Source organism: Amphiprion ocellaris, chromosome 1, assembly GCF_022539595.1.
Source record: "Amphiprion ocellaris isolate individual 3 ecotype Okinawa chromosome 1, ASM2253959v1, whole genome shotgun sequence".
In the NCBI taxonomy this organism is placed as follows: Eukaryota; Metazoa; Chordata; class Actinopteri; family Pomacentridae; genus Amphiprion; species Amphiprion ocellaris.
This window is the reverse complement of record NC_072766.1, coordinates 23856507-23880696: the sequence shown is the minus strand read 5'-3', so window position 1 is coordinate 23880696 and position 24190 is coordinate 23856507. Positions and strand designations below refer to the sequence as shown.

At 39.0% G+C, this 24190-nt stretch overlaps 1 protein-coding gene across 3 annotated transcripts in view; it reads left to right on the top strand.

The window, feature by feature from the left end:
- LOC111587409 (AT-rich interactive domain-containing protein 3B-like) overlaps nt 1-24190 on the top strand; it is a 56761-nt gene that overhangs the window by 26841 nt on the left and 5730 nt on the right. For all 3 annotated transcript variants that reach the window (XM_023297353.3, XM_023297352.3, XM_055012919.1), the window contains exons 5-6: nt 16452-16635; nt 22847-23106. In XM_023297353.3, the coding sequence (XP_023153121.2) occupies nt 16452-16635; nt 22847-23106 (444 nt within the window). The remainder of the gene's footprint in view (nt 1-16451; nt 16636-22846; nt 23107-24190) is intronic.

Sequence of the window (24190 nt, the reverse complement as noted above, 5' to 3'; positions counted from 1 at the left end):
CTCACACTGCACTGGCTAAGAAAATCCTTTACTAATTCCCCTCCCAAGAGCAAAGGCTTTAAGGTGTCAGCAGGTGAGATCTGCTCAGTTGATCCGGTGTTTCTGCATTATCGGAGTCAAGTGGATCTGGCAGTGGCCTAACTTATTTAGTTGGCCAACACCCAGGGAGGCTCAACTGACCTTGTGCTGCTTTCACATTGCCTACAAGATCCCTCTGACCATGGCTGCTAATGCACTTAGGCTTTTATCAGACAAACCTGTTGCAAAGCAAGTTGTGTGGCTTGGGCAATTACTCCCAATGTGAATCACAATGTTGTTACAGTGGTACATACTTCACATAATGTTTTGGCAGGCTGTGATGGGTAATGATGGTCTGTGAGTGTGTGTGAGGCTCACACTTCAATACATTTTGTCACAACCTGTAATAGGTGATGCCTTATGTATGTGAATATGTGTGTGATGCATTGTTTGTTTTGTCAGACTGTGACGGATGATCGTTATGCATACATTTCTGTAGAAGGGCCCATATGCCTCGACATGTATGCGTGCGTGTACTTGTATGATTATGTTGGCGAGCTAAGATTCCCAAGAGCAGCAGCTTCTGAGTGTTTGGTCTGGTCTCAGCACTCGAAGGTCTTGTTTGGAGGGTGATGAATTAAGCTGAGACAGAGAGGGAGGGACAGGATCTGTCAGGGCCCTGTTAGCATCTCTGTCCAGTGGCAGACGCTGGGAGTGGTTGGTTGACCCTTTACTCATGCTGGTCAGACGGTAATATCCATCAAGCTGACTAAAATGCCACTTGACAGCAGATAACTGGCTGATTACAGTGTGCCACGTCACATTAGTTTCACAAAATGTGTAACTGCTTAACACAAATGTGGAATGAATTTTAACAAGGATTTCTAAAAATGACAAATGAACTTATATTTTGTAAAATGGCCTCACCATAAAGCAACTGAAACAAAACACAGGTTCTCTGATGACAGTTTAATTTTGAAAATTAGAAGTCTCGTCACTGACAAATTGTTTAACTTGTTTAGGTGAATTACATTTCCAGAGTAAATTGCACTGAGTGTAACTGGAATAGCCTTGCATGGATCAAGTTCCTGTAACATCATTAGTCGAGTGACCTGTGGTGAGGAAATGTAAGGGTAAGTACTGGACAACAGTTGTAACAAATATTACTGTAACTCCACTGTGGTCATCTATAATAGACAGAAATGAGAAAAAAGAAAAAATATGGTGAGAGACAGTAGTTTTTTTCATTTGGCAGATTGGAAGAGCAGCAGCAAAAAGGATGTAACTGGGACATTGCTATTGACATCAGAGACCAGAAACCACTGAACAGGAGAGTAGGGTATAATTTCAGCTACTCTAGAGTGAGTTCTTCACCCCTCCCTTAAGACATGGGGCATTTGGCTGACCTCTGCTGCCTGTCAAACCAGAGTCTTAATCACAGGGAATAGTTTGGCTGGATTCCCTTTTTCCTGTTGGTATCAAGAGTACATGAGAAGAAGTGCATGCCTCGCTAAGCCCTTGCTGTTGGTACCCTTTAATTACTGTACATTCACTCCTTCCATTTCACGTCATAGATATAAGGTCAAGATAATTTAAAAGCCTTTTTGATTTGATGTCATTTGTTTTTATTTCTAAGACAGGGATGTTAAAGCAAGGCATATGGGAAAATGTCAGCCTTGTATTTTCATTGACCTTTAAGAGTAATGCTTAACAATGCTCCCTCTTTTTGTCAGGGAGATTGTGAGGTTAAATGAACTTCAGTGGAATCTCTGGACAGAGAGACAAATGGTGAAGTGCTTTTTCCACCTTGGCGTGGGGTCTTTAAGCCTTGAGAGGAAAGCAACGGCGGAAGGAAAACTTACGAGGGATTCCCATTTCCTGCCTTTGCGCTTAAAAACAGGCGTGTGTGTGTGTGTGTGTGTGTGGGTGTGTGTGTGGGTGTGTGTTAATGGTTGAGGAATTTTAGCAGCTGTCCTAAATAGTGTCTGTGCGCAAAGGGGCCCATTGATGGGCTCTCAATCACAGAAATGGCAGAGGACACATATATAAACTTTTTCTTCCTTTACTTCCTTTGCTCTCATTACTATGTGACTACTTTGCTAACCACATCATTTAGAGTCACAGAAATATTTTTTACATCCATTGCTGGGCCTTCACAAACAGACCTCTGTACTATTTGTTTCGTGTAATATTAAAAAAAGGATCTCCGTCTTATTTATCAGGAGAACCTTATGTATATATTTGTCATTTACTGTGGATCGAAACAATAGCTACTGGCCTGACATGTACATCTAATAAATGCACTAGGACTGTTTACGTTGAAATTGTGTGGGTGGAGGATATTAGCTATGATGAATTTCGGCAACAGCACTGTTCATTACATCCATTACAGGTTTTCCTGTCTCACCCCCACTTACTGCAGAGAAAAGCTTCAGTGCCGGCTTTGCGCTATTAACCACCTCAAAGGTTTCGATTAAGCAGATGGGTGATTGTTTGTTTTGGTTTGACACCCGGTTGCTTTGTTACTGGGGAAGGGGGTTTGGGGCAAGTGGTGGGGGTTATGGGGGGGGGCAATATGTGAAGCTGTGGGAGCTACGGGTGTACGATGAAGAAAATAAAAGAGTGATGCAGCCAACTGCCTGTCAGCGCTGTCCACTTGAGATGATTAATGGCCACAGGCTGTGATGGACGGAGCCAGAGAGAGAGGCTCCTGTTCAGTGAAATCACCAGTTGAGAAGGGAAGGGGAGGGGTGGTGAAGACAAGTGTTTTACCTCCTTCTCCTCCAGCCAGAAAACCCCACACGTCGCAGTCAGCAAAGGAAAGATCCATCCTAGTGCAGCACTCTTAATGGGAAGTGTAGCTTCAGCTTAAGAGGGACCACATGGTGTGCTATCACTGCCTTAGAGTTATTTTAGGGGAAAATCCCTACGGACCGGATTTAGGTGTGTTAATAGTTATAAAGTGGTAAGCAGGACCTGTCTGTGTCTTTAAGTTCTAGCGGTCTTGATGGGGTTGAAGAAAGATTAATAGTATTAGAGGAAATCATATGAAAGGGAAGATGGTAATGATTAAATTTAAGACTTCTCATTTAACTGCAACTCCAGAGTGAAATGTACTTTAAGAGGCTCTTTTTGTTGCTGTAGTATGGCCAAATGATTTGGGTAAAATATTTGATTGCAATTTTTATGCCAATTTTCCTAAACAGAAGCCCCAGTTTAATATTCACTCTTTAACAGACTTTATTTATTCATTTATTCTTTTATTTTGTGAGTGTGACAACGTGATATACTGCCAAAAGCTTGACTGTCACACAAGATTGACAGAATCAGTGTGCAAAACCATAGACTCAGTTGTGAACTGGGTCAGATGCAATCCTAAATTTCAGCCTTTGAGATTTGCTATTTGCATTATTTGAAGTCACAATTTTGATATGAAATTGATTAGCTTTTCAGCACTATCCTGTAAAGCTTCTCTGACGTGTCAGAAATGTATTCAGGAGCCATATAGGGCTTTTATTTGGCCTTTAATCAGAACTGAGGCAGTGTTGACTTAACTTTTGCGTCATAGTAATATTTGTATATTCTTTGACTAAGATTTCAGAGCCATGCAGTCACATAGAAAAGGGCAAAGAAAGGATTTGCATTATAAACAAAGATAGATCATGCCTCTGCCATTTTAAGCAATAAAGATTTTATTGTCCAGGTTTAGCTGGATTCTTCTTCTGTATTTGTATTGTGGGAAATGTGGCCTCCCAGCAGGACATTAGAGGAAGTTCCCAAACTGTAACCCAGAGACCGAGAGCTCTGTCCACACCAATTACACCATGAATGGGCTCTGGGGGATCCATGTATGCATTATATTACTCCCCCGGTCAGCCTCTCACTGGCCCTCGTAACAGGCAGGCCCTCTGTACAAACACCACACTACAATAGGAACATTCTCTGGGTCTTTGATATGGCCTCATTTTCCTTTAGTTAACACTCCACAACTTCTGGAAAGTGGCAGCACCTGGTTGGTTTAACAATAAAAACACGAGGTATTGTGAACACATTTGTGTATTTTAGATAAAGTGTTAGATTGCAGTTCTAATTTTTATATTTCAGGTATAACGAATTTGTTGGGCCACTGGTAGACTTTAGATGTGTTTTTGTTTAATGATCAGTTTATTTTCATTATAAAAATGGTTTCTGTAATCTAATCCATGACAGATATGGTCAGGATGAATGCAGTTTTTGAGACCCAAGAAGCTTGCTTTACATAGAATGCAGCAATAAAATGTAATGAGGAAATGACATTTCGTCCTCTCTTGTCTTTCTCTGTCTCCATCCCCTTCCTCCTCCTTTACCCACACCAAATTCTCCTTCCCCCTCTGTTTATTGTGCTACAGTTACAACCACTGAAACTTGATAACACCATGGGGGATAGGGGTGCAGGGCCGCACTGTGGCCCGCTTGGTGAGGCCGGGTGGAGGCGTGGCTGGATTAAGGGGCCTCCTGTCCTACACAAGATGATTAATGATCTCTAAATAAGTGGGGGCCAACCTTTTTGATAGGGCAACCCTGATGGACAGCAGACAAGGGAGTGACCGTCGCGTGTCTATGTGTGAAAAGGGAGAAAAGAGGGGTTGAGGGATGAAGAGGGCAGACATGGAAATCACAGTAGGAGACAAGGGCAGATGGGGTGCCAGGGTGACTGAGGAGAGGTTAAAGGAGACATCACCAAGCTTGTGTAGAAACAAGGCCATGCTCTTTCATTTCCCTTTCAAAGCACTTTGTTAGTGGGCTGAGGCTGACTGTGCTTGCCAATCATACAGAAAGATTGTCAAGAAATCACACAAGAAGACTAAAGCTGGTAGCAGAGGGGCCCTACTGTCAGGAAAGGGTGGTAACCCAAATGATACATGGATTCCAACCACTGCTTTCTAATCATTGCTCCAACACACGCTCCAAAAGATGTGGCAAAGCTATTCTTTTTGGACACATCCTCCCTTGCATTTGTGATCAAAGATTTTGTGGTTACCATGTTGATATATTTGAGGGCTGAGATTATCTTTGCCTTTGGTAAACTCCACCCGTCGGCTGGCAAATTACAGCCCAGCCTTTGGGGAGCAAGAATCTACAGTGGTTATGCTCTTCCTTCAAAACAAAAGGAAATAGTAGTTTTCCTGATGTTTTTGTGTTTGGGGGTGTACTGGGGGATGTCAGATTAAAATCTTGAGACTTTTATTTTTTGTTTTTGTTTGTTTCTTCCAACCAAGGCTACTCTTTGTGTCTTTTCCTCTCTGTGTTTCTTCATCCCTGCCCCCAATCCCTTCCACCTCCCTGTTATTTCCTCTGTCATTTAGCCAGACTGTTCCACAGCCCCGGATTGCCACTGTACTGTTCATCTTTAATTACGACCATACTGTACAGGGATTTGAGTCTCTAAGCTGCAGAGTGGGGAGTTTCTTAATCACTATGCTCATAAGTAAGTAAGCAGGGAAGGGGACGAGTGCAGGCCTCAAGCAGATTCATGCTTCCCAACGAGGTCATTGGTCAGGGTAAAAATAATACTGGCTGCTTAGTTCATCCTCGCATCTTGTTTTGTCTTCAGTGGAATACATTTGCAAGTACTCTGAAAAACAAATGTCACCATTACTCATCCAGGTAGTAGAGGAATGGCATGGTACAGCACGAGAATGACTTATCAAGACAGAATGGAAAAAACATGGGTGAAAGAACTCTGAAGGGAATAGTCAGCTAACACACAAGCTCGACAGGAAATGAAGACAGTATTCAGAAAAGTGAAATATGACTAAAATTGAATCTGCAAGCACTGCTTCTCACGTACTTGTATCTGTGATGCAGGCACTTCTTATAACACATAATATAATCCGTATTCTTGCTTCATGGGATTGGCCAATAGTGTCAACAAAACTAAATTCATATTTTTTAATTCATAAAAAACTACAGGATGTGAATAGGCAAATGAAAAAAAGTTTTTCATTAATGGTAAAAACAGCACATATGTATGATGGACACACCCTTTGCATTGATTGGTTTTTCTTCAATGAGATTAAGGATTGCTATACAAGTTAAATCATGTCTAAATATCTTTATGAACAGAAAAATAAATCACACATTATCAGGAAGGCACAGTAAAATGCATTTTGATTTTGTTATTTTTGTTTTTTCCCCCAAATTTTGTGCTTTTAAATTCCACCATTTCACATGAGATATTCATTTCTTTGGCCAATCAAAATGAATGTTCTGTGGTTGCTTTGTGAAGCCGTTCGCACACAAAACTCTCCTGTGATCAACAAATTTCCCAAACTTCTGTTACCTCTGCATATCTGCATGTCTTGTTTCTCCATCTGTGTCCTGTGTGTGCTCTTAAAGCAATGTTTCCTGGCCTCCACACCCTCTGTGATGGATGGTATGAAATGCATTACAGCCCCCAGAGGAGCCCTACACCAGTACAATAGCCCTGAGCTCACTTCCAGTGCAGCTCTGCAGCAATGTTCCATAAGCCACACAGTAACCATGATCTTAATGCAAAGGGGACTAATGGAAAACAAGATCCTTGATTTGAGGGATGAAGTGGATGTGAAGCACACAGATGCTAGTACTTCTTTCCAGTGACATTTTAGTTGATGTGGTTTGTTGTTTGAGATGATTAGATAGGTGATGGTCATGTTGATGTGTAAGTGTAAAGATGAGCTTTTAGCTTTCTCAGTTAGGCTTAAAACTTGACTTTTCATGCTATAGTATATGGTGTATCGTGATCTTATTCCCAATATTTAATTATATTGTGTAACTTTAATTTTAAATAATAGCATTAAATGTCCAGATGTTTATTTTGTATAAACACAAAAACAGTCAAGTGATTTAAATATTGTAACTAGCAGTGGAGCAAGATTCGTGTATTGTTTTAATTATGAAAATAAATAGTATTTTAGTGTGGACCTCATTTGATGTCACTCTGCATTAACGGCTCCAGCTAAATCCCTGAAAGGTAAATGTACGACCCATTGTCATGGATTCCAGGAGCCAAAAGTAATTAGCATTGATGGGAGTTAAAATTTGCAAGATGGGAGCACAACCCCCACCAATCTCTTTCTGTGTTTGAACATATTCCTTTTCTCCTCGGCTTATAGCAGCTGATGTCTCTCGTATTGATCAGAGGTGCTGGGCTCCAAATGACGCTCGTCACTTGATGGCTTTATCTGTCAGTCCGGGTGGTCATTGATTGAAGCAGGTAGCTGTGTTATAAAGCTTGGTTTAAGGGACAGAGAGCCCCCTCCATGCCAGCAAAGACATCACTGTCACACCCTTTAAACCACCAATAAAAGGCCAGACCAATGAACTGTCATCAGTGTTGGTCATGTGTTTATTTTCATAGAGAATATAGTGTAGCCTGTATTTTGGTTATTTTTTATTTTTTTTTTTGGTTTTTGTCTGACTGTCTCCATAAGCTCATTCTTCCTTACTTTATCTTTTTATGCGAGGTCTCTTAACCCTTTTCTATTCATTTTAAATATTTTCCTTCCCTTCACAGACTTTCTTGGTTTTAACTGAATTTTAATGGAATGGAAAATGTTAACAATATCCCTTCTTAGTCAATCTTAATCAATGGAATCTTCAGTTAGTGCACAAACCCCTCCCTCTATTATGTGTTGAGCGTAACACCGTCATGTTGCTGTCACATATACATTCTTGACATTTTCTGCTGCAAGATCAGAGCTGTTTACAAGGCCACGCTATTAGGTTTTCTTTCACTTGGTTTTCCACTTAGATGTAAATATAGAGCAGAGGTCAACCACTATATTTGACCATGCTGTAAAGTTGTAAAATTTAAAATGGTGACACAATAAGAAATTACGATATACTCTGTCAGAACATGTTTCTAATTTAATTTGTAGTATTTAGTGTTGTTATATCTCATGCAACATTTTAGAAAATGACAGGCTTTTAGCTTATGTTTTATATTTTGATATCGGCTATAGCACATGCTAAAAAATGTTGACATTTGGTTGACTGAATTGATGTTTAGGTATTTTCAATTGTTTTTGAATAGTTTATCCTGGATAGAAAACAACTTTTTCTAACTGACTGTAACTCAAAATACAGGTCTGTATCATCAGTGTTTGCAACTGCTACATACATCAACAAAGATTTTACCTCCCCCCCAGCACCAACGGTCTGTAAAACTCTAGCTGTCATCTGCTGCTTGTCCTTGTATCGAAAGCTTGCTCATATTTATTTATTTTTTTGCCAGGGAATATTTTCAGTCCAATCACAGTCTCAGCCCAGCAGAAAAATAAAGGGACACTGACATTCTGTCAGCAATAGCGGTGCAACCATGCATTTTCAACAATACCAAGCTTACCCAGAATTGTGCAATGAGGGTGGAGAAATGTTGTTCACACATGTCATACATGTCTCATGCGTGAGCAATGCAACAGGTTTTAGTAGTTGCTGTAGTTTAACAAGAAGCAAGTAGCATGTAGTGATGAAGACATGACGTTATTAGAAAAATGTTCAAGACTTTATTAAGGTCCAGTATTGCCAAATGAAGGACTCACACTAGGTCTGTACAATGCAATAGATATTTTATTATTTGATTTCTTAATTACAGAATGTGTCTGCAAAATAATGAACTTGCAGTAACACACTAAAAACACCGACCTCTGGCTAGTAAATATCAAATTCACCAACTAGACATTTCTGATCGCATTAATGTTGATAGAAGACAAATGTGTCCAAGATAATAGTTGCATACTTTCAATAAAAAGCTTCTGTGTGGATTATCTTAACGAACAGCCTGAAACACTGGTAGATGTGTAAACATAGGCAGTCAATAAGTCAGACAGTAATTTTCCTTTTTGTCAAGCACAAATTGAGCAAATTTTACCTATAGGGGATATGTGTAGCAGACATCTGTCAAGTTCCCTTCAACTATCAAATGACCATTCATTATGTTACCTATATGCATTAATTTTGTCTGAATTTCCCTCACCAAACTGCAGAATTTTATGGTCCAAAACTTGTATTTCTAGCAGTATTTCAGTTAGTAGAAGACTCTTTTCTATGTTTTTCTGGAGTTACTGTGAAGGAAAACATCAGAGATCCACTGTCTAGTGACATGACTGTGTGAAACTATTTGTAAAATATGTTTGTCATATACCTCTCAGATGGCAGTTAATCTCTCTCTGCCTGCCTGACATCCTTTAAAAATGGAAATGCCCAGAACTCTGAATAACCATGAAGCATTAGAAACCTCTACCATCCTTCTGTATATCCATCCACCCATCCGTCCATCCATCTCTCTGTTGGCTCCATATCAGCTGGTGTTGATTGGGGTCTAGTCAGTTGATCTGCTGGGTCTCTGGGGATTGTGGGGACTTGGGTTACAGTTTGAGAGGCCATCTCACTTTTCGCGCCATCCAACCTTTTCAATCCCCTTCCCCCTCTATTTCACCAGGTGACCCATCTTTATGACCTATGGAGCAGGAGTCATGTTTCCCTTTTCTTTTTGTCTTTCTTTCTGTACGTCTCTCTAATTCAGTTCCAAGATGCTTTACTGGCAGAGCTGTTAAAAGATTGAGTGGTCATTAACACGGCCATCAGCATTACTTTAAACATCATATAAAATCTATTAGCTTTATCAGTGCAGAGATTTATTATCAAGTTGGACTTGAAAAACTTCTAATCCTGTAATTCGGTTTTAAAGCGTGTCGTCGTGTGTAGTCTGACATGCTCCCCAGCGTGTGAACAGCACCTAGTGAGATTTACAGCTTCTGACTTTTGTTTGGATACTTGCCAGTTTTGTAATGTTTTACACCACAGACCGAAGCAGTTGACAGTCCACAGAAGACATCCTTTAATATACTGGCCGCCTGCTCACTGTAATAATTCTTGCTATGAGGTTACTCTCACTGTTTCCTGAGTAAATATAGCTTCAAGTGACTTATTCATCATTGAATGTTTGCTTTTTTTTGCTCTTCTCCCCCCCTCAGTATTGTTCTGCAAGAAAAACTTTGAAGAAGAGACAAGAGAGAAAGATCTGCTTGTTTTTGATCTTAAAAAATACGAGCTTAAACTGAGATGTGTCATTTGCATTAGTCCAAAAGTCATACATTTAATTCTTTAGCTGATCAATAAAGTGATACATGAAGTATTCTCATATGATTAAACCCGTTATGTTTGTGAGCTAGTCTGGCATCTTTGTCACTGCTCAGATCGAGCATGCACAGTACCACACTTTGTCTTTACATTTGCTCATCTCTGTACTGCCCTGTAGTTGATGTAGTCACATCATACTAGGTCACAACTTGATATTGTTGTAGAACAATGTTTTTATGTTGCTACCTGTGCCTTTACTGAATGCCTGTTATTCATTCTGCATGCTGCCGTGTATTTAGTTTAAACTCACAGGCCAAGGGAAAGATTCTGTTTTTCCTTGCTTTTTGTGATTGTCATCAGGTTGTCGTTAAATACAGTTGACGGAAGATAACTCACTATTTTTCTCCTTCCTGCCTTGCCTCTTTCCCTTTCTTTGCCTCTGTCTGCCTTTCTCCCTCTGTCACTTTACATTAATTGCACTTTATTGACACAACATGAATACAACCTCTGCAAAGCTTTAGAGCATCTAACTGACTGATATTGTAGACTTTATTAGATGACTGTCCTTCCCTTTCTATCTCGCTGTATGTGTCTCTACCAGCTGTGGCTTTAGCTTCATGCTTAGAATAGCAATGTATCTATAGTGTAACGTTACATTTAACTTCCCTTATGTGGAGGGTTACATATCTTAACACTTGATATGAATTGGTCCGTCATGCGAGTGGGGGCTCTGCCTGGACTAAAGATAGCAAATTCCATGCACTCAAGGCTTTTTTACCTTTTATGTCCCTGGCCATGCATTAAAAATAAAACAAACATGCCCCAGCGTATAGCAGGGTCCTGACAATATGCTGGCCCAACGTATGAACATATAAACTAAACAGCCAGGGGCTGCCTACATAAAGTAAACTCCCAGCATGTGGAGCCCAGACACTCGTCTCTCCTGTCAGAAACTCTCTGCCCCATGTTGATGAAGGGTATGGGCTGTTCTGTGTTGGTACTCTCTTAAAGTCAAAAGACTTGTCCTGTAAGGTGGCAAGCATTAAATTGCCTCAGTGTTGATACATGCAACAATTTCTAAAAGGATGCTCCTTTCTAAAATGTATTTTTGTTTTGTTTTATTTTATATGTACAGTACAAAAATGGTGGGATATATAATATAAATATAGAAAAACATCTGCAACAGCACATCATCTTAAGAATCTAGTATTTCATAAATACTGTATTGCAACACTTTAGGCTGTTAAAATAGCAGCAGCAAGACTGGTGTAGTTTAGAATTTCAAATAAATAATGTAATTGACATTTTTGTGGACATTTTGTTACTACTCAGTGTTTCCCACCAGCAGTTGTTCATGTAAGTCAAATGAATGTGCTTAAATGGAACCAAGGAAATGGTCTGAAGTGCATAGAAATGAGATGTAGCCCTGGTTTGGTCTGATCTGGTGTGTAGATGTGGTGGTTGGGGCAGAAAGGAGGAGTAAGGTATAGGGGGTGCTCTAAAAGGACTCAGACATTGCCATGAGGCCAGGGGCTGTTTGTGTTGGCTGACACCTTCTTTACAGCAGTAATCCACTCTTTCTCCAGCTGGCTAGCTACTATACCTCCCCCTTCTTTTTTTTCTTTCTTCCATCCTTTTTTCCTTCCTCCCTTCCTTCCCTGCCTCTGTAATGGAGCAAGTGCTCACTGTCTGCAGTTTTTGTTTTTTTCATACTCTTTCTTTTTAATTCCTATGCATGCTTTTCTGTCTTGTATTCACTTTGCATTTACGCTCATGGTAGCTAATCTGCTACCAAAAAACTGAATTAGATTCACCTTCAAATTGATGAGAAGAGGTAAAGCAACCACAGGCCATGAGATGATGTGGTGTTTTCTTCTCTCCCACTCCTTTTTGCTATCGTTTTTATTGTAGATGGCAGTGAAACCTTATACCAGCCAATGCTCATTCAGTAAAAAATTCATTTCCTGTGTGTTGTCTGCTGTAAGGCTGGCGCTTTGTCACTTAATTATTTAAAGAAATGCCCATCAAGTGAAGTCAGCAATATTTAATTTACCACCACTGGCGTCAGGGGCACCCAATTGATTTATTATAGAGGCCCTTTAATGTGAACAGCTGTTTCCTGCTAAAAATAGGTCAGGGGTCAGATAAAATGACCTTGTTCCTTTTTTGTGGCCTCACATTGAGATAGGAAGCTGGAACTGTAATGCAAGGGCACACTATTTTGTTTGATTCAGATGGACAGCCTGTTTCTGTCACAAATTCCTTATGGCCTGATCAATATCTCTAGTCTGAAATAATGGACAAAAAAGTTTTTTACTTGATTACATGTTTTACTGTGTAATAGAGATAGCACAAATGCGTTTTATTCTCATTTTATTCTGTGTCAGAGGAGACATTAATTTTTCATTATTGTTAATGCTGTAAATTATTTCTGCTTTTATGAAAGACATCACAGGCATAAAATATATAGATACTGATTATCTTCACACAATTACAAATATTAGTTCTTGAAAGGCAAACTTTTAAGGTTTGATATAGTATTAATACTGGTGTTTGCTTTTTTTTTTCTCCTGTCTGACTCGCTATCTATAACCCTTGAAGTCTAGTCGTTTGAAGACTAGCTGTGTGGCTCTTGTCTTCATGGTGGAAGTCGAAGGAAGGACTTAGGGAGTGGTTCAGGGGCCCTCAGCCTCGGCACTTCCCACCACAGCGACCTCTGACCCCTGGTGCCATTAATCACTAGGCTCCTGATGGCCCTGTCCCTGGGGGAAAATCAGTCCGGGGCAAAGGATGATGGGAGGTGAAGCCTGCAGCCAATTACAGATTGGCTCAGAGCAGCGGAGTGGACAAATCAGGGCTTTACAGAGAGATGAAATACCCAATAGTTGTGTACTTGAGGCCTCATGTCACAAAGTGATCTTGTATCATGGCTGATCTTTTTGTCTGTAGTCGTCACTAAAGGATTTGTTCAATAAGGTTTAAATGGAACAAGTATAACAGCAGAATATAGTTGCTATGAGGCAGAGATCTTGTGCTACTGTGATCAAAAGAGATGTTTTGGCCTGTTCTAATTAAGCCTGTTAGAGCTAAATGTCTCCAGGGTTGGAAACGGAGCAGATGTTGGACACCAAAGCCAGGCGGCATGTTGATTCTCTCAAATGAGGGAACTTTCTGGCTAACTGCCCAAGCGTTGCTAATGTGATTTTTGGTCAATTACAGTATTATCAAAGGTTCTTTCCCAGTGCTTTCACATGTGGTCTGGTTGTGTTGAAATGTGACACCCGGCTGATGTCACATGTTGACTAATTAATGCTGTTTTTGGTTTCAAAACCATCTTTGGTTCACTTAAGATATACAGGTAGCTATTTGGTTTCTTCTCATACACAAACCACACGCTGCTCTTGTGTCTGAAACTAGTAATTTTTTTGACTTTCTTTGTGTGGCTATGGGCTCCTAAATTAGTGCCTTGTAAATACATAAAATCGGATTTTGATTTGACAACAGATGGTGACAAAAGCAGAGGCGTGAATTAAAGCCTAACTAACTGCTGGCCTGTCACTATGGGGCCAGTGCTGTTGTGTCTCATCTGTTGTGCTGTCATTGTTCGTGGCCAGGCCAGTATGAAAACATGGCTTCCTGCTGACCTGCAGTTTAATTCACACATCAATAACCCCTGGCTGATCTCTGACCCCTCTAGTTGTACTAATTGTTTAATGCAGGATTGATGTCCAACGCTGCATTAAATAACTGATGAAGCGCTGGGAGAAAAACAGTCCTGGTGCACTGATGCACTGTGTGTTCTAGAAATATTGTTACTGCCCAAAGATGTTGTTAAAGTTCTGACATCTACAGTGCCACCAAATAAAAAATAATTTCCAGTGTAATAGAAATGTATCTAATCAAGTTTGTGATCTTCAGGTGGACAGGACATTTTTAAAATGCACGATTCATTGAACAATTGACTATTAAATCATTAGCAGTTGTGATTTTTGCATTTATATACACATTTATTTATACTTTTAACTTGGCTGCAATTCATTTTGAATAGGTGTATTGTAGATGGATGTCATTCTAAAATTGTAGAATTCAATTTTGATAATAGCAGCCACCGACTGCTAAAAGTAAAAAGTAAAGAAACAATGAATGTGCAATTAGAGTAGTTCTGAATTAACTTATTGTTGAACATAAATGGAATACAGATCTGATATTTAAAAAGACATCACAAACTAAATGACTGTTCCTCTCCTTTTCTCTCTCTCACTCTGTACTTCGCTAATTCAGATAATCTGCAAAAGACGCCGGCATCTTGGCAGAGGCCCTCTTGTTTTTTTTATGTTAATTGGCTCTGAAGATAAGATGACTTTTTTCCCTGAACAGAATTTTCTACAGCTTAAACAAACTAACAATGTTAACTGCATATACAGTGCTATGGTACTACGGGTAATAATATTAATACTTGAAAAAAAATAGTAATTTCCCTCGGGATTAATAAAGTACTTTGACCTTGACTTGGTGAGAGCAGGTCTTACATGTATGATTAGAGAATTGTATTTGTGAGCACTTTTAAATGAAATTTTAGTTTAATATATTGTATGATTGTTACATCATTAGGTGCATCAGTAGCATCTAATGCAATCCATTCAATGGAATAATTACTCATGTGAAACAAATGACAAAGGCAGGGTTTTTTTTTCTTGGAATGTTGTAAAACATTGCACTAGATTTTACAGGTATAATAAACGGGTTCCTTTGTGTATACTGCATTCCTATGTGTATTTCCTATTTTTGTTACACAACCAGCTTGCTAACTGGTCTGTTTGAATGCTTAAATCCCTGGCAACAGATTATCTTTAACCAGCTAATTCTTTTTCTCTCTAAATTTTCTCAAAACCCACTTGAGTGTACAAAATGCACTAAATGTTCACTGGTTTTCCCAAACCCCATTTAGAGAACTATTGCTCTATATCGACATATACAGTACATAAAGTGGCTGTAAGCCTGTACTCGTTCCCACTTGCATGTTGTATTTTGAGACAAACATTGGGTGGGTGGGTGGGTGGGTGGGGGGGGGGGGGGGTCCCTGGTTTAGGACCATTTGCTGCATGTCATTCGCTCTTTTCTTCTTTCCCCACATTCCCTGTCTCAGTCCACTGCTACTGTGAAATAAAGGTATAAAAATGCCGAAAAAGAGTATCTCAAAAAAGCAGTAATTTTTCAGTAGACACAACAGTCGTAAAATATTTTGTTTAACCATCAACATTATAACCAACAATAAATAGTACACTTCGAGGCTTAGAGCCATCGTGCTTTGACAGTGCACCTTCCTGATCTCCACACTTCACGGGTCCATGAGTTCACTAGGCCCTCTGCACATGGCTTAAAGACATGTTACTAACTTAAGAAAATGAATCAGGGCTAATCTTCATGGCCTGATCACACTGCTATTTTACAAAGTCATTAATGAGTCCAATTCCAGGTTAAGAGCAGGCTGTGGAGGGGCTGAAGGATTGGCTGGCATTAACTGTGGGAGCAAATCTGTACAACTCGCTGTACTGGGTCCGGCAACACTAACAGCACAGGGGTGTGGATTTACTCGGCACAATCCTCTAAATGAGCTTCATTATACTGGCCTATCCAGAAGACCCCACCCACAGCTGCTCATGGATTAGCAGGTTGTCACAATCCCCAGTCCCCTCCTCCTGCTTCATGCTTACACTGTTGCACATTGCACTTTTTGATTCTGTTGCATATGGGAGCCACCCCCTACTCCTCCCATCACCTACTCCCCACACGCTCCCTGCAAGCTTCATTGCAGATAAGCTGTTGACAAGATTAATGCATCTGTATCAAAAGTCTAGAGCCGCTTTGCTTTGTGTTGTTTGTGAATCCCCTTTTCCAGGTCAAGCCAGATTGCCTTAACTGGGCTAATATGTTTTCAAGCCAAATTTAACAGGCATGCCGGCAGCAGGCTTGTCACCCTTGTCTTACCAGTATCCTGACAGCACTTAGATCGGTGTACAGAAGTCACAAAATTATCCTGGATGATTCAACATAGACATTTGGATGAATTAATGCACAATCTAGAATGCCTTCTGCTTTATTTTTCACCGTGCAACCTTTAAATGTGTTGTCTGTATGGTACAATGTCTCTGTAGGGACGCGTATGAGAAAAATTGTTAGCATTAAGGGTTCCACTTCTGTTGGATTTGTGCATACAGTTGACATACAAATGCACTTTGAAATACAGTCATCCATCCATGCCCTAAGCTATTCTCATTCAGATATATGATTTGTATTGATTTCTCTTATTATATGTGTCTCCACCATAGGAACCCCAGTCAATCGTATTCCCATCATGGCCAAGCAGGTCCTGGATTTGTACATGTTGTACAAGCTAGTGACAGAGAAGGGAGGCCTTGTGGAGGTAATCAACAAGAAGATCTGGAGAGAAATCACAAAGGGACTGAACCTGCCTACCTCCATCACCAGTGCAGCTTTTACTCTGCGTACTCAGTAAGTGTTTGTATTTGTGTCACAAAGCAACCAAACTAATACATTTTTTGGAACTAGGTAAAGAATTTCAAGTGCATAGCCTCTCAGCTAGAACCCAACACCTTCCAAATGCAATGAATATATGTGTGTAGCATTAAGCTGTGTTCACACACAAAGCTTTCAGCCATGTTTTTCAGTCATCCGTCTCACACGTGTCTATTGGAACAGATATGCTCCTATTTTAATCAGTCCAGCTGTCTACACAGACGTCGCAACAGCTCACGTTTTACTTATCCACGGAAACCCACCTCCTATGTAGGCGCAAAAGGAACTGCTCTGCTAATGTGCTGCTCATGCTGCACCTTTTATATTGACACTGTGTTGGTGTATTTGGCTTTGTGTGTGCATTGGTATGAGTGTGAATGTCAATACGAATCTGTGCCTGTGTGTTTATACACATGCATGTTTGTTTTCTCCACCAAGCCACCTTCCCTCTTTACATTCAGTCCCTTCAAGCATTATATCACACATAGAACTCATTGATTCCCATAGATTTATTGATCTGATTTGGGTCATAGTTCACAGTGACCAAGGTGGGGTTTGACTGACAGTTTATATGCCGAGCATCAACGAAAAATCTGTCACTCTCTCGATGGAAACCCTTCAGTAGAAGTAACACCTCTCTCTTCTGGCCACCAGCAGATATCCCTAATGAACCTTTATGTATTTTTAATGTTGCTGAGCTGTTGTTGCTCCACTACCTCTATTTAATGGATGCTGTTGTTCCTGCTTCTTATTGATCCTTGGTGCTTCTATTCCACCATTATGCAGTCAGGATATATAACAAAGTGTGTTCATTTATGAGATGGAAAACATAACAGAGCTGTGACTGTGCATACTCGTTGCTGCTGTGATGTCATCCAAGTATACTCAGCATACAAAATGTTTTTGCATAGTTGTTATACCTGTTGTATTAAAATTCAGTGTTAATTTGTGTATTTCACATTTGAGTTAAAAATCATCTTCCTGGAATAGCTTATTTTTGTAAATGCCATGTGAACAAATGATCCAGATTTTATAATAAAGGCAGGACACTAAATAAACACACTTAATGCACCTAGATTCCTCCTGCAGAAGCCAATTTTTTTTGGTCCATGTATACGCATAACCAGGTGGTTTTTACATGTGTGAATGTGCATGAACAGTTTCAGACAGGGGCTGAATCCCTGTGCTAGCTGTTTCTGGCATAAAACCAAAGATCATTCTTCATAGCAGTATAACATTTTATCCTAAATGGAATTAAGGCTCAGACAAAAACTAAAACTGATATCAAAGCAAAACAGATTGTTCTGCAATCAAAACAAATGCAAACAAAAGCTGAATATACGACTGCCAAATCTTTAACAAATTTGCAAAGAAGATAAAATCTTTTTTTCATTTAAGAGAAACCAATAAGAAAAGGAAAGAAATAACTATAAATAAACAGATCAGATTTTCAGAAGGACATGAAAAATGTTGTGACAAACACAAAGTGGATAAAAATGTTTTTTTAAAAAAAGAAAAGCTCACGTTGCTATGGAACAAATAGAAAGGGCACCCACCTTTGACAAACAAAAGTACCATGACACTGGCCCAGAAACTGTTAGAATGAAGAGCAAATAATAATAACAAAGGTCATGTATTAAAGATCAAAAACAGCAACACTAACATTTTCATAAAACAGTACAAATTAAATACTACCAAAAATTGTACACTGTAAAAATGAGAAACTCCAATAGAGAAAAAAAGTGTTATCCAGAAGTAACAGAAGATCAAACTGTCATTATAAATAAGACAAAAAAAAGATATATTCAGGTTTACCAATCTAATTTACAAACTGTAAGAAATTTTTAGTTTTACAAGCACTTCTTCTATGTATAACCTTCAATTTACACATGAAACATTTATGCCTGAATTTTAATATATTTAATTCATTTTTTAATTGTTTTATTAATGTAATCCTTTTTGAGTCCTTTTATAAAGCACTTTGTTTTTACGTCACTTTTGTATTTGTTAACTTTTATAGATTTAACTAATATTTTAGGGACTATTTTCAGTCGCATTTTCACACAACACTATGATAAATTAGTCTAGCTTTTTGCAGAAGAAAAATGTTATTCAGCACTTGCCCTCTATTGTTTGCTTCCCCTATCTCACCTGTACCCACCCCGTCAGAGCTGTGAAGGAAAAGAATAAAAGAAAAAGTAAATTTACAATCAAAGCAAGAAGAAAGGAGAAAAATGTAATGGAGTCTAGTCTGGTAGTTGCACCCACAGTGAGCTGAAGTAATGTGCACAAGTTTTCCATTTCCCTAATAATTCACAATTGCTCTTCAGTTCATAGCTAATCTTTTTTAATTTTAGAAAGAACATGACATCTAGAAGATATTGAGAAATAGATATGGCCATGCCAGTAAACATGTAAAAGCTAAAATGTCTGTCAAAGAGTACTGCAGTCTTGAGGGCCACCAAAAATTTTATACATTTTTGACTGCCTCAAATTAGTCCTCTCAAAAATTATTGAAAAACACTGAACCCGTGTGGAACATGCGACTTAAATTACATGGAGAAGCATGACACCTGTCACATCTGTTTCCTACTACTGGATATATTTTAGGTTGCTGGGCTTCAGAAAGATGAATCTTTCAACTGTAAACTGTATGAGTCCAGACTGGGCACAGAAAGAGCTTCTGTGTCCTATCAATAGCCACTTTCCCTTCCTAAGTAAATTCTATGCCCTGCTCATGCTCCCACGCAGCTCTTATTTTGGTCGGGAACATTTGTCAAATGACAGAAGCTAGCCATAGATCCTGTGGATCAGTCATTTCTGTTTGCGGTTTGTGTCTAAAAGATCCTCCCAGGGTGGCGTAGGAGGTATTGAGGGATAATTTGGAAAGTAGGATATTGCACAACGTTGTGTGTGAAGTACCAGAATAGGTTAGATTGTTATGATGGAGAGTTCTGTATAGCTGCAAAACACACCATTTTTACAAGCTCTTTAAAACATTTTATTCCTTTATTGTGCCATTGCAGGAAGTTGCATGTGTACATGATACGGAGAAGAAATGGTTCCTTATTATAAGTGCTCTAGATGAGGCAGATAGGAATTTGAAGTGGTGAATTGAAAATTTCAGATTAATATGTCAAGTGCTTTCCAAGTTTATTTGCCCATTGAACCACTTTCAGCACATTTTTTTAAACAGTGAAATCTGAGGCTATGTTTTTTATATTAAAAATAAAAGCATGTAATTTCTCATCATGGCATTGATTTAGAATTGGTCAAGTAAATCAAATACCCTCTGATCATAGGTGAGAAGATATATTGAAAAGTATATTGAAACCCTGATTTTAAAAAAAAGTCTATCTTTGAGCAGAAATTAACAAAAATGTCAAATGCTTCAGTCAACTAGTGATATTTTCAGAACCATATGTGTTTGTGTATCATAATTATACAAAACAAAGCATATGGAATATTTTTAATGTAAAATATGTGGTCCGAAAAAAATGAAAAAAAAAATTCCCTTGAACTTTAATAACTGATGAGGCTGGTATGACAAATTGTACCACAATAGCAGTAAAACTATTGCTAGGTAGCCTAATCCAGGTGGAATAGAGTTCTGCAAATATAACTAAGAAAAATATTTTTTTATTACATGCTTGTAAGGTTGTTTCGGGCATTACATATTCAGCTCAATGCATCGCCCTTCTCCCTTTTGCAGTAGATGCTTTAAGGTAAACTATTAAGCAAATATTATAAATACACGGAATAAAATTCCGCTATCCAATCAGATCTTTGTATTTGGTCTTTTTGATTTTGTGCTGCCATCATCTTATGACATAATGCAGTAATAATTCCCAAAGAAATTACCCCAAGGAACAAGTCTCCTCCAAACCAACATCTATGCCTTCAAAGTGGTGTGAGAATATTAATAAATAAATAAATATGGTCCATATTAACAAAATAATTTTCTTAGTTATATTTTGAGGACCAATTTGCACCAAAAAAAAAAACAAAAAACATGTTTAAGGTGAATTTGACAGGCATTTTGCTGATTTGATATGGAATGACCCTAATTTGGTACTATTGGAAAAGTTTATTTAAAGCAACTGTTGTTCAAGCAAAAAAACTCTAAGGAGGTAACTCCAAGGTGTTGTTGAAGAAATGGAGGGAGAAGCCAACCAAATTCTTTTCCTATCCGGTTTTGCAGTAATATTGGGCTAAAACATGTGAAACTACAGACAACATGCTTCAGTGCACAATTTTTCTGTGGCCTGAGCAATTATTACATGGCAGAGCACCACCTCTCTTGTCAAACTGCTAATTATCTTTTCAGAACTTTAAGACTGTGGCACTTAAGCAGGTAACAAAAAACTGTCTGAAACTAGTGGTACCTCAACAAAGTAAATAGGAAAGACATAATTAATGGAATGTGTTAAAATTGTATTTTTTATTTTCATTCTGTTCTCCTTTTTTTTGGAATTACACCATCCTTGATGCTTGGACAACATTGTTAACCTGATATCCATGCCAATTAAGCAGATCTAATTAAAATGGGGATAATAAATCACAGGACTGACAATCTAGATGAATTTTTCAGTTTGAAATGAGAGAGTTAATAAAAACCTAGAAAAATATTTGGAAAGCACAGTACTCTGCCGAGGCTGTTCATTCCCCCATATGGCGTTGTCAGAAGTGCAGCATTTGTTTATTAGTTATTGATGATCAAAAATCACGTGAAGGTAGAATGTGGCCGTTTAATATAGATGTACCCACAAACAAAATGACCTTGCGCTGAGCACAGGCGTGTCATGCATGTGTATGTTATGTACAGATACCGAATTGTGTGACCTAAATATGTAGCGGACGGTGATAGTTGATAGTACTCGGAAACACCTCCACAATTTAATCAATTCTTTATTGTATCATTTCCAACAGATATGTCCCAATAAGTCAGCAGCAGTCAATTTGTAGTAGGACCGCAATCATGTGATCGTCAGCAGGCAGCTGACGTAGTGTTCACTTGTAGTCATAGTTACAGTGACGCTGTGCTGCTATCTTGCAATGATACAGGAATCTTAAAGAAATCTGTGGATCCAGACTATACGCTGCATCACTGCCAAAATCTAATCCCTTGGTCCTTGTCCCTTGTGTTATTTCTGACCTTGCCTGAAAATTTCATCCAAATCCGTCAGTCCGGTTTTGAGTGATGTTGCTAACAGACAAACAGACAGACAAACCACTGCCGATTATCACATAACTCCGCCGCATTCCTTGGCAGAGTACCAAATGAACACAAATACAACACTGAGGCATTTTGCTGGCTTGATCTGCATCCATTTGTCCTTTTAGAGGGAAAAGTCACTGTAAATCAGTAGAAGGTTGATCCAAGGTGATCACCTTTATCTTATGAGGAAAAATTTCTATACAGGAGTGGTCTCTTCCAGAATGACAATACTCCCATCGATAGTAAATGAAGGGTCACTGGATGGTTTAATGAGGATGACCATTATGTGAGTCATACGCTCCAGCTTTCACTGTCAATACATCCCAGCCTAACTGAGCACCTATCGGAGATTTTGGACTGTCGTATTTGATAGTGCTCTTTGGCCCCATCTTCAAAGCACCAAATGTGTTTGTCTCTCGAGTAGAGTTCAGACACTTGGAGAATCGGTGCTAAGGAGCATTGAAGCTATTCTGGCAGCACATTGTGGAACAACACCTTACTAAGACAACTGATGTTGGTTTTTGATTTTACAACCTATGCATATATATGAATGTCTGTATGTATGTATGTGGATATAAAATCAACAAATAGCATATATTATAAATTAATGAACACATTTGCACCTTAAAAAACTTTCAGTACATCCCACTGCATATTCAATCAGATTGCACTGACATCAACAACAAAAACTTAAAAACGCTGCATCTTATAAAACACAATTCACAAAACAATTAGACAGCCTTGTTTAATGGATTTGATTGGAGATTATGGTAAAATGTGTTAACATATTGACTAAACAAGTAAATTTACTTTTTTGTGTGCTTGTTATTGTAATCCATGCAGTTGGTTTTAATTTTGTTTGTAGTAATATTTAATGTAATCCAATATTGTAGTATTAATGCTGAAACTTTCCATGAGAATGTAATTTGGTTATCTTATGTGTTGCCATGTGTTTGATTTTCCCTTAAGGTACATGAAATACCTGTACCCGTATGAGTGCGAGAGGAAAGGTCTCAGTTCCCCAGGTGAGCTTCAGGCTGCCATTGACAGTAACCGACGTGAGGGTCGTCGCCCAAGCTACAGCAGCAGCCTCTTCCGCTTCTCCCCCTCTCCCAGCACAGCCCCCCACATCCTGTCACCTCCCAAGATGCACCTTTCAGGTCTGGGCGTAGGGACCTCAGCAGCCCTTAATGGCCTGCAGGCCTCACCAGGACCCTCTTTGAAGAAAGGTAGGCTCTTTAAAACTGTGCTAATTATTTGTGATGTTTCAGTTGCAGGTTGTTTTTGTTTTTTTGACAAATCTACATTATATGATATATAAACTTTCGATAAATACATTAAAAAGGGGGGAAAATAAATTCACAGTATTTGTGGTTTACCCTTTAAAACAAGCTTGCCAGCAAGCTTTCAGAATGGCTCTCAGGTTCACCTGTGGGTACAGATGAAGCAGGTGTCGCTGGAAAAAGAAATTAGGATGTATGCTCAGCAACTGTTCTCTGGGTTAATGAAAGTTATATTAAACCAAGTAAATGTTTTCTTCAAACTGTAGCTGCTCTGTACTGGTTGGTGTAGACTACAGTGTTTGACTTGCACATGTGTCAAGACTTTGAATGTATTTGTAGAGAAATACTGCCCTCTGTCACAGTTTTGAAAAACTACTTTAAGGTGTAGCAATGGATGGCACACAAATAGAAAACTACTTACAAATAAGACTCTAATTTTTGTAATTTAAGGAGGTTTCTTCATTATATATGGTCCCTGACACTTGACCAAAATGTTCTTCTTTAGAGTTGCTGATCCTGCTCGTCCTGCTCACTTTTTTGTCTAATAGATGTGAATGTATGCATGTGTAGTGCTATGAGGGTGTGCTATTATCTTCTCTTAACAAGTCACATTCCTTCATTCCACTGTATCCCACCGTCTCTGTGTGTGTGCACGCATTTTTAGTGTTTTTATATTACTTTGTGAGTGTATGCCTGCCTGTGTGTGGAGTCCATCCAGGTGTTTAAGAGTTCATGTGTGAGCCGATTCTGCCTCAGGCTACTGAGAGCCCTCACCTTTACTACTGATTAATAACATGGTTCCCACACCAGGGGGGAGACTTTATGAACTTTGAAGCGTCTAGTCCACATCAGTAGGATCCTGTTGATAACTGTCATTACACTGCTGTGTTATCTGATGCCACTTTGACTTGTTTGGAATGTGACTCTGCTATGGACCCTGACAGTATCCATGGTTTGACTTGAGTAATGGACTGTTTTTTACTTGTCACATATTTTATGTGAGTATCTTGCCACATGGCACGTAGTTATG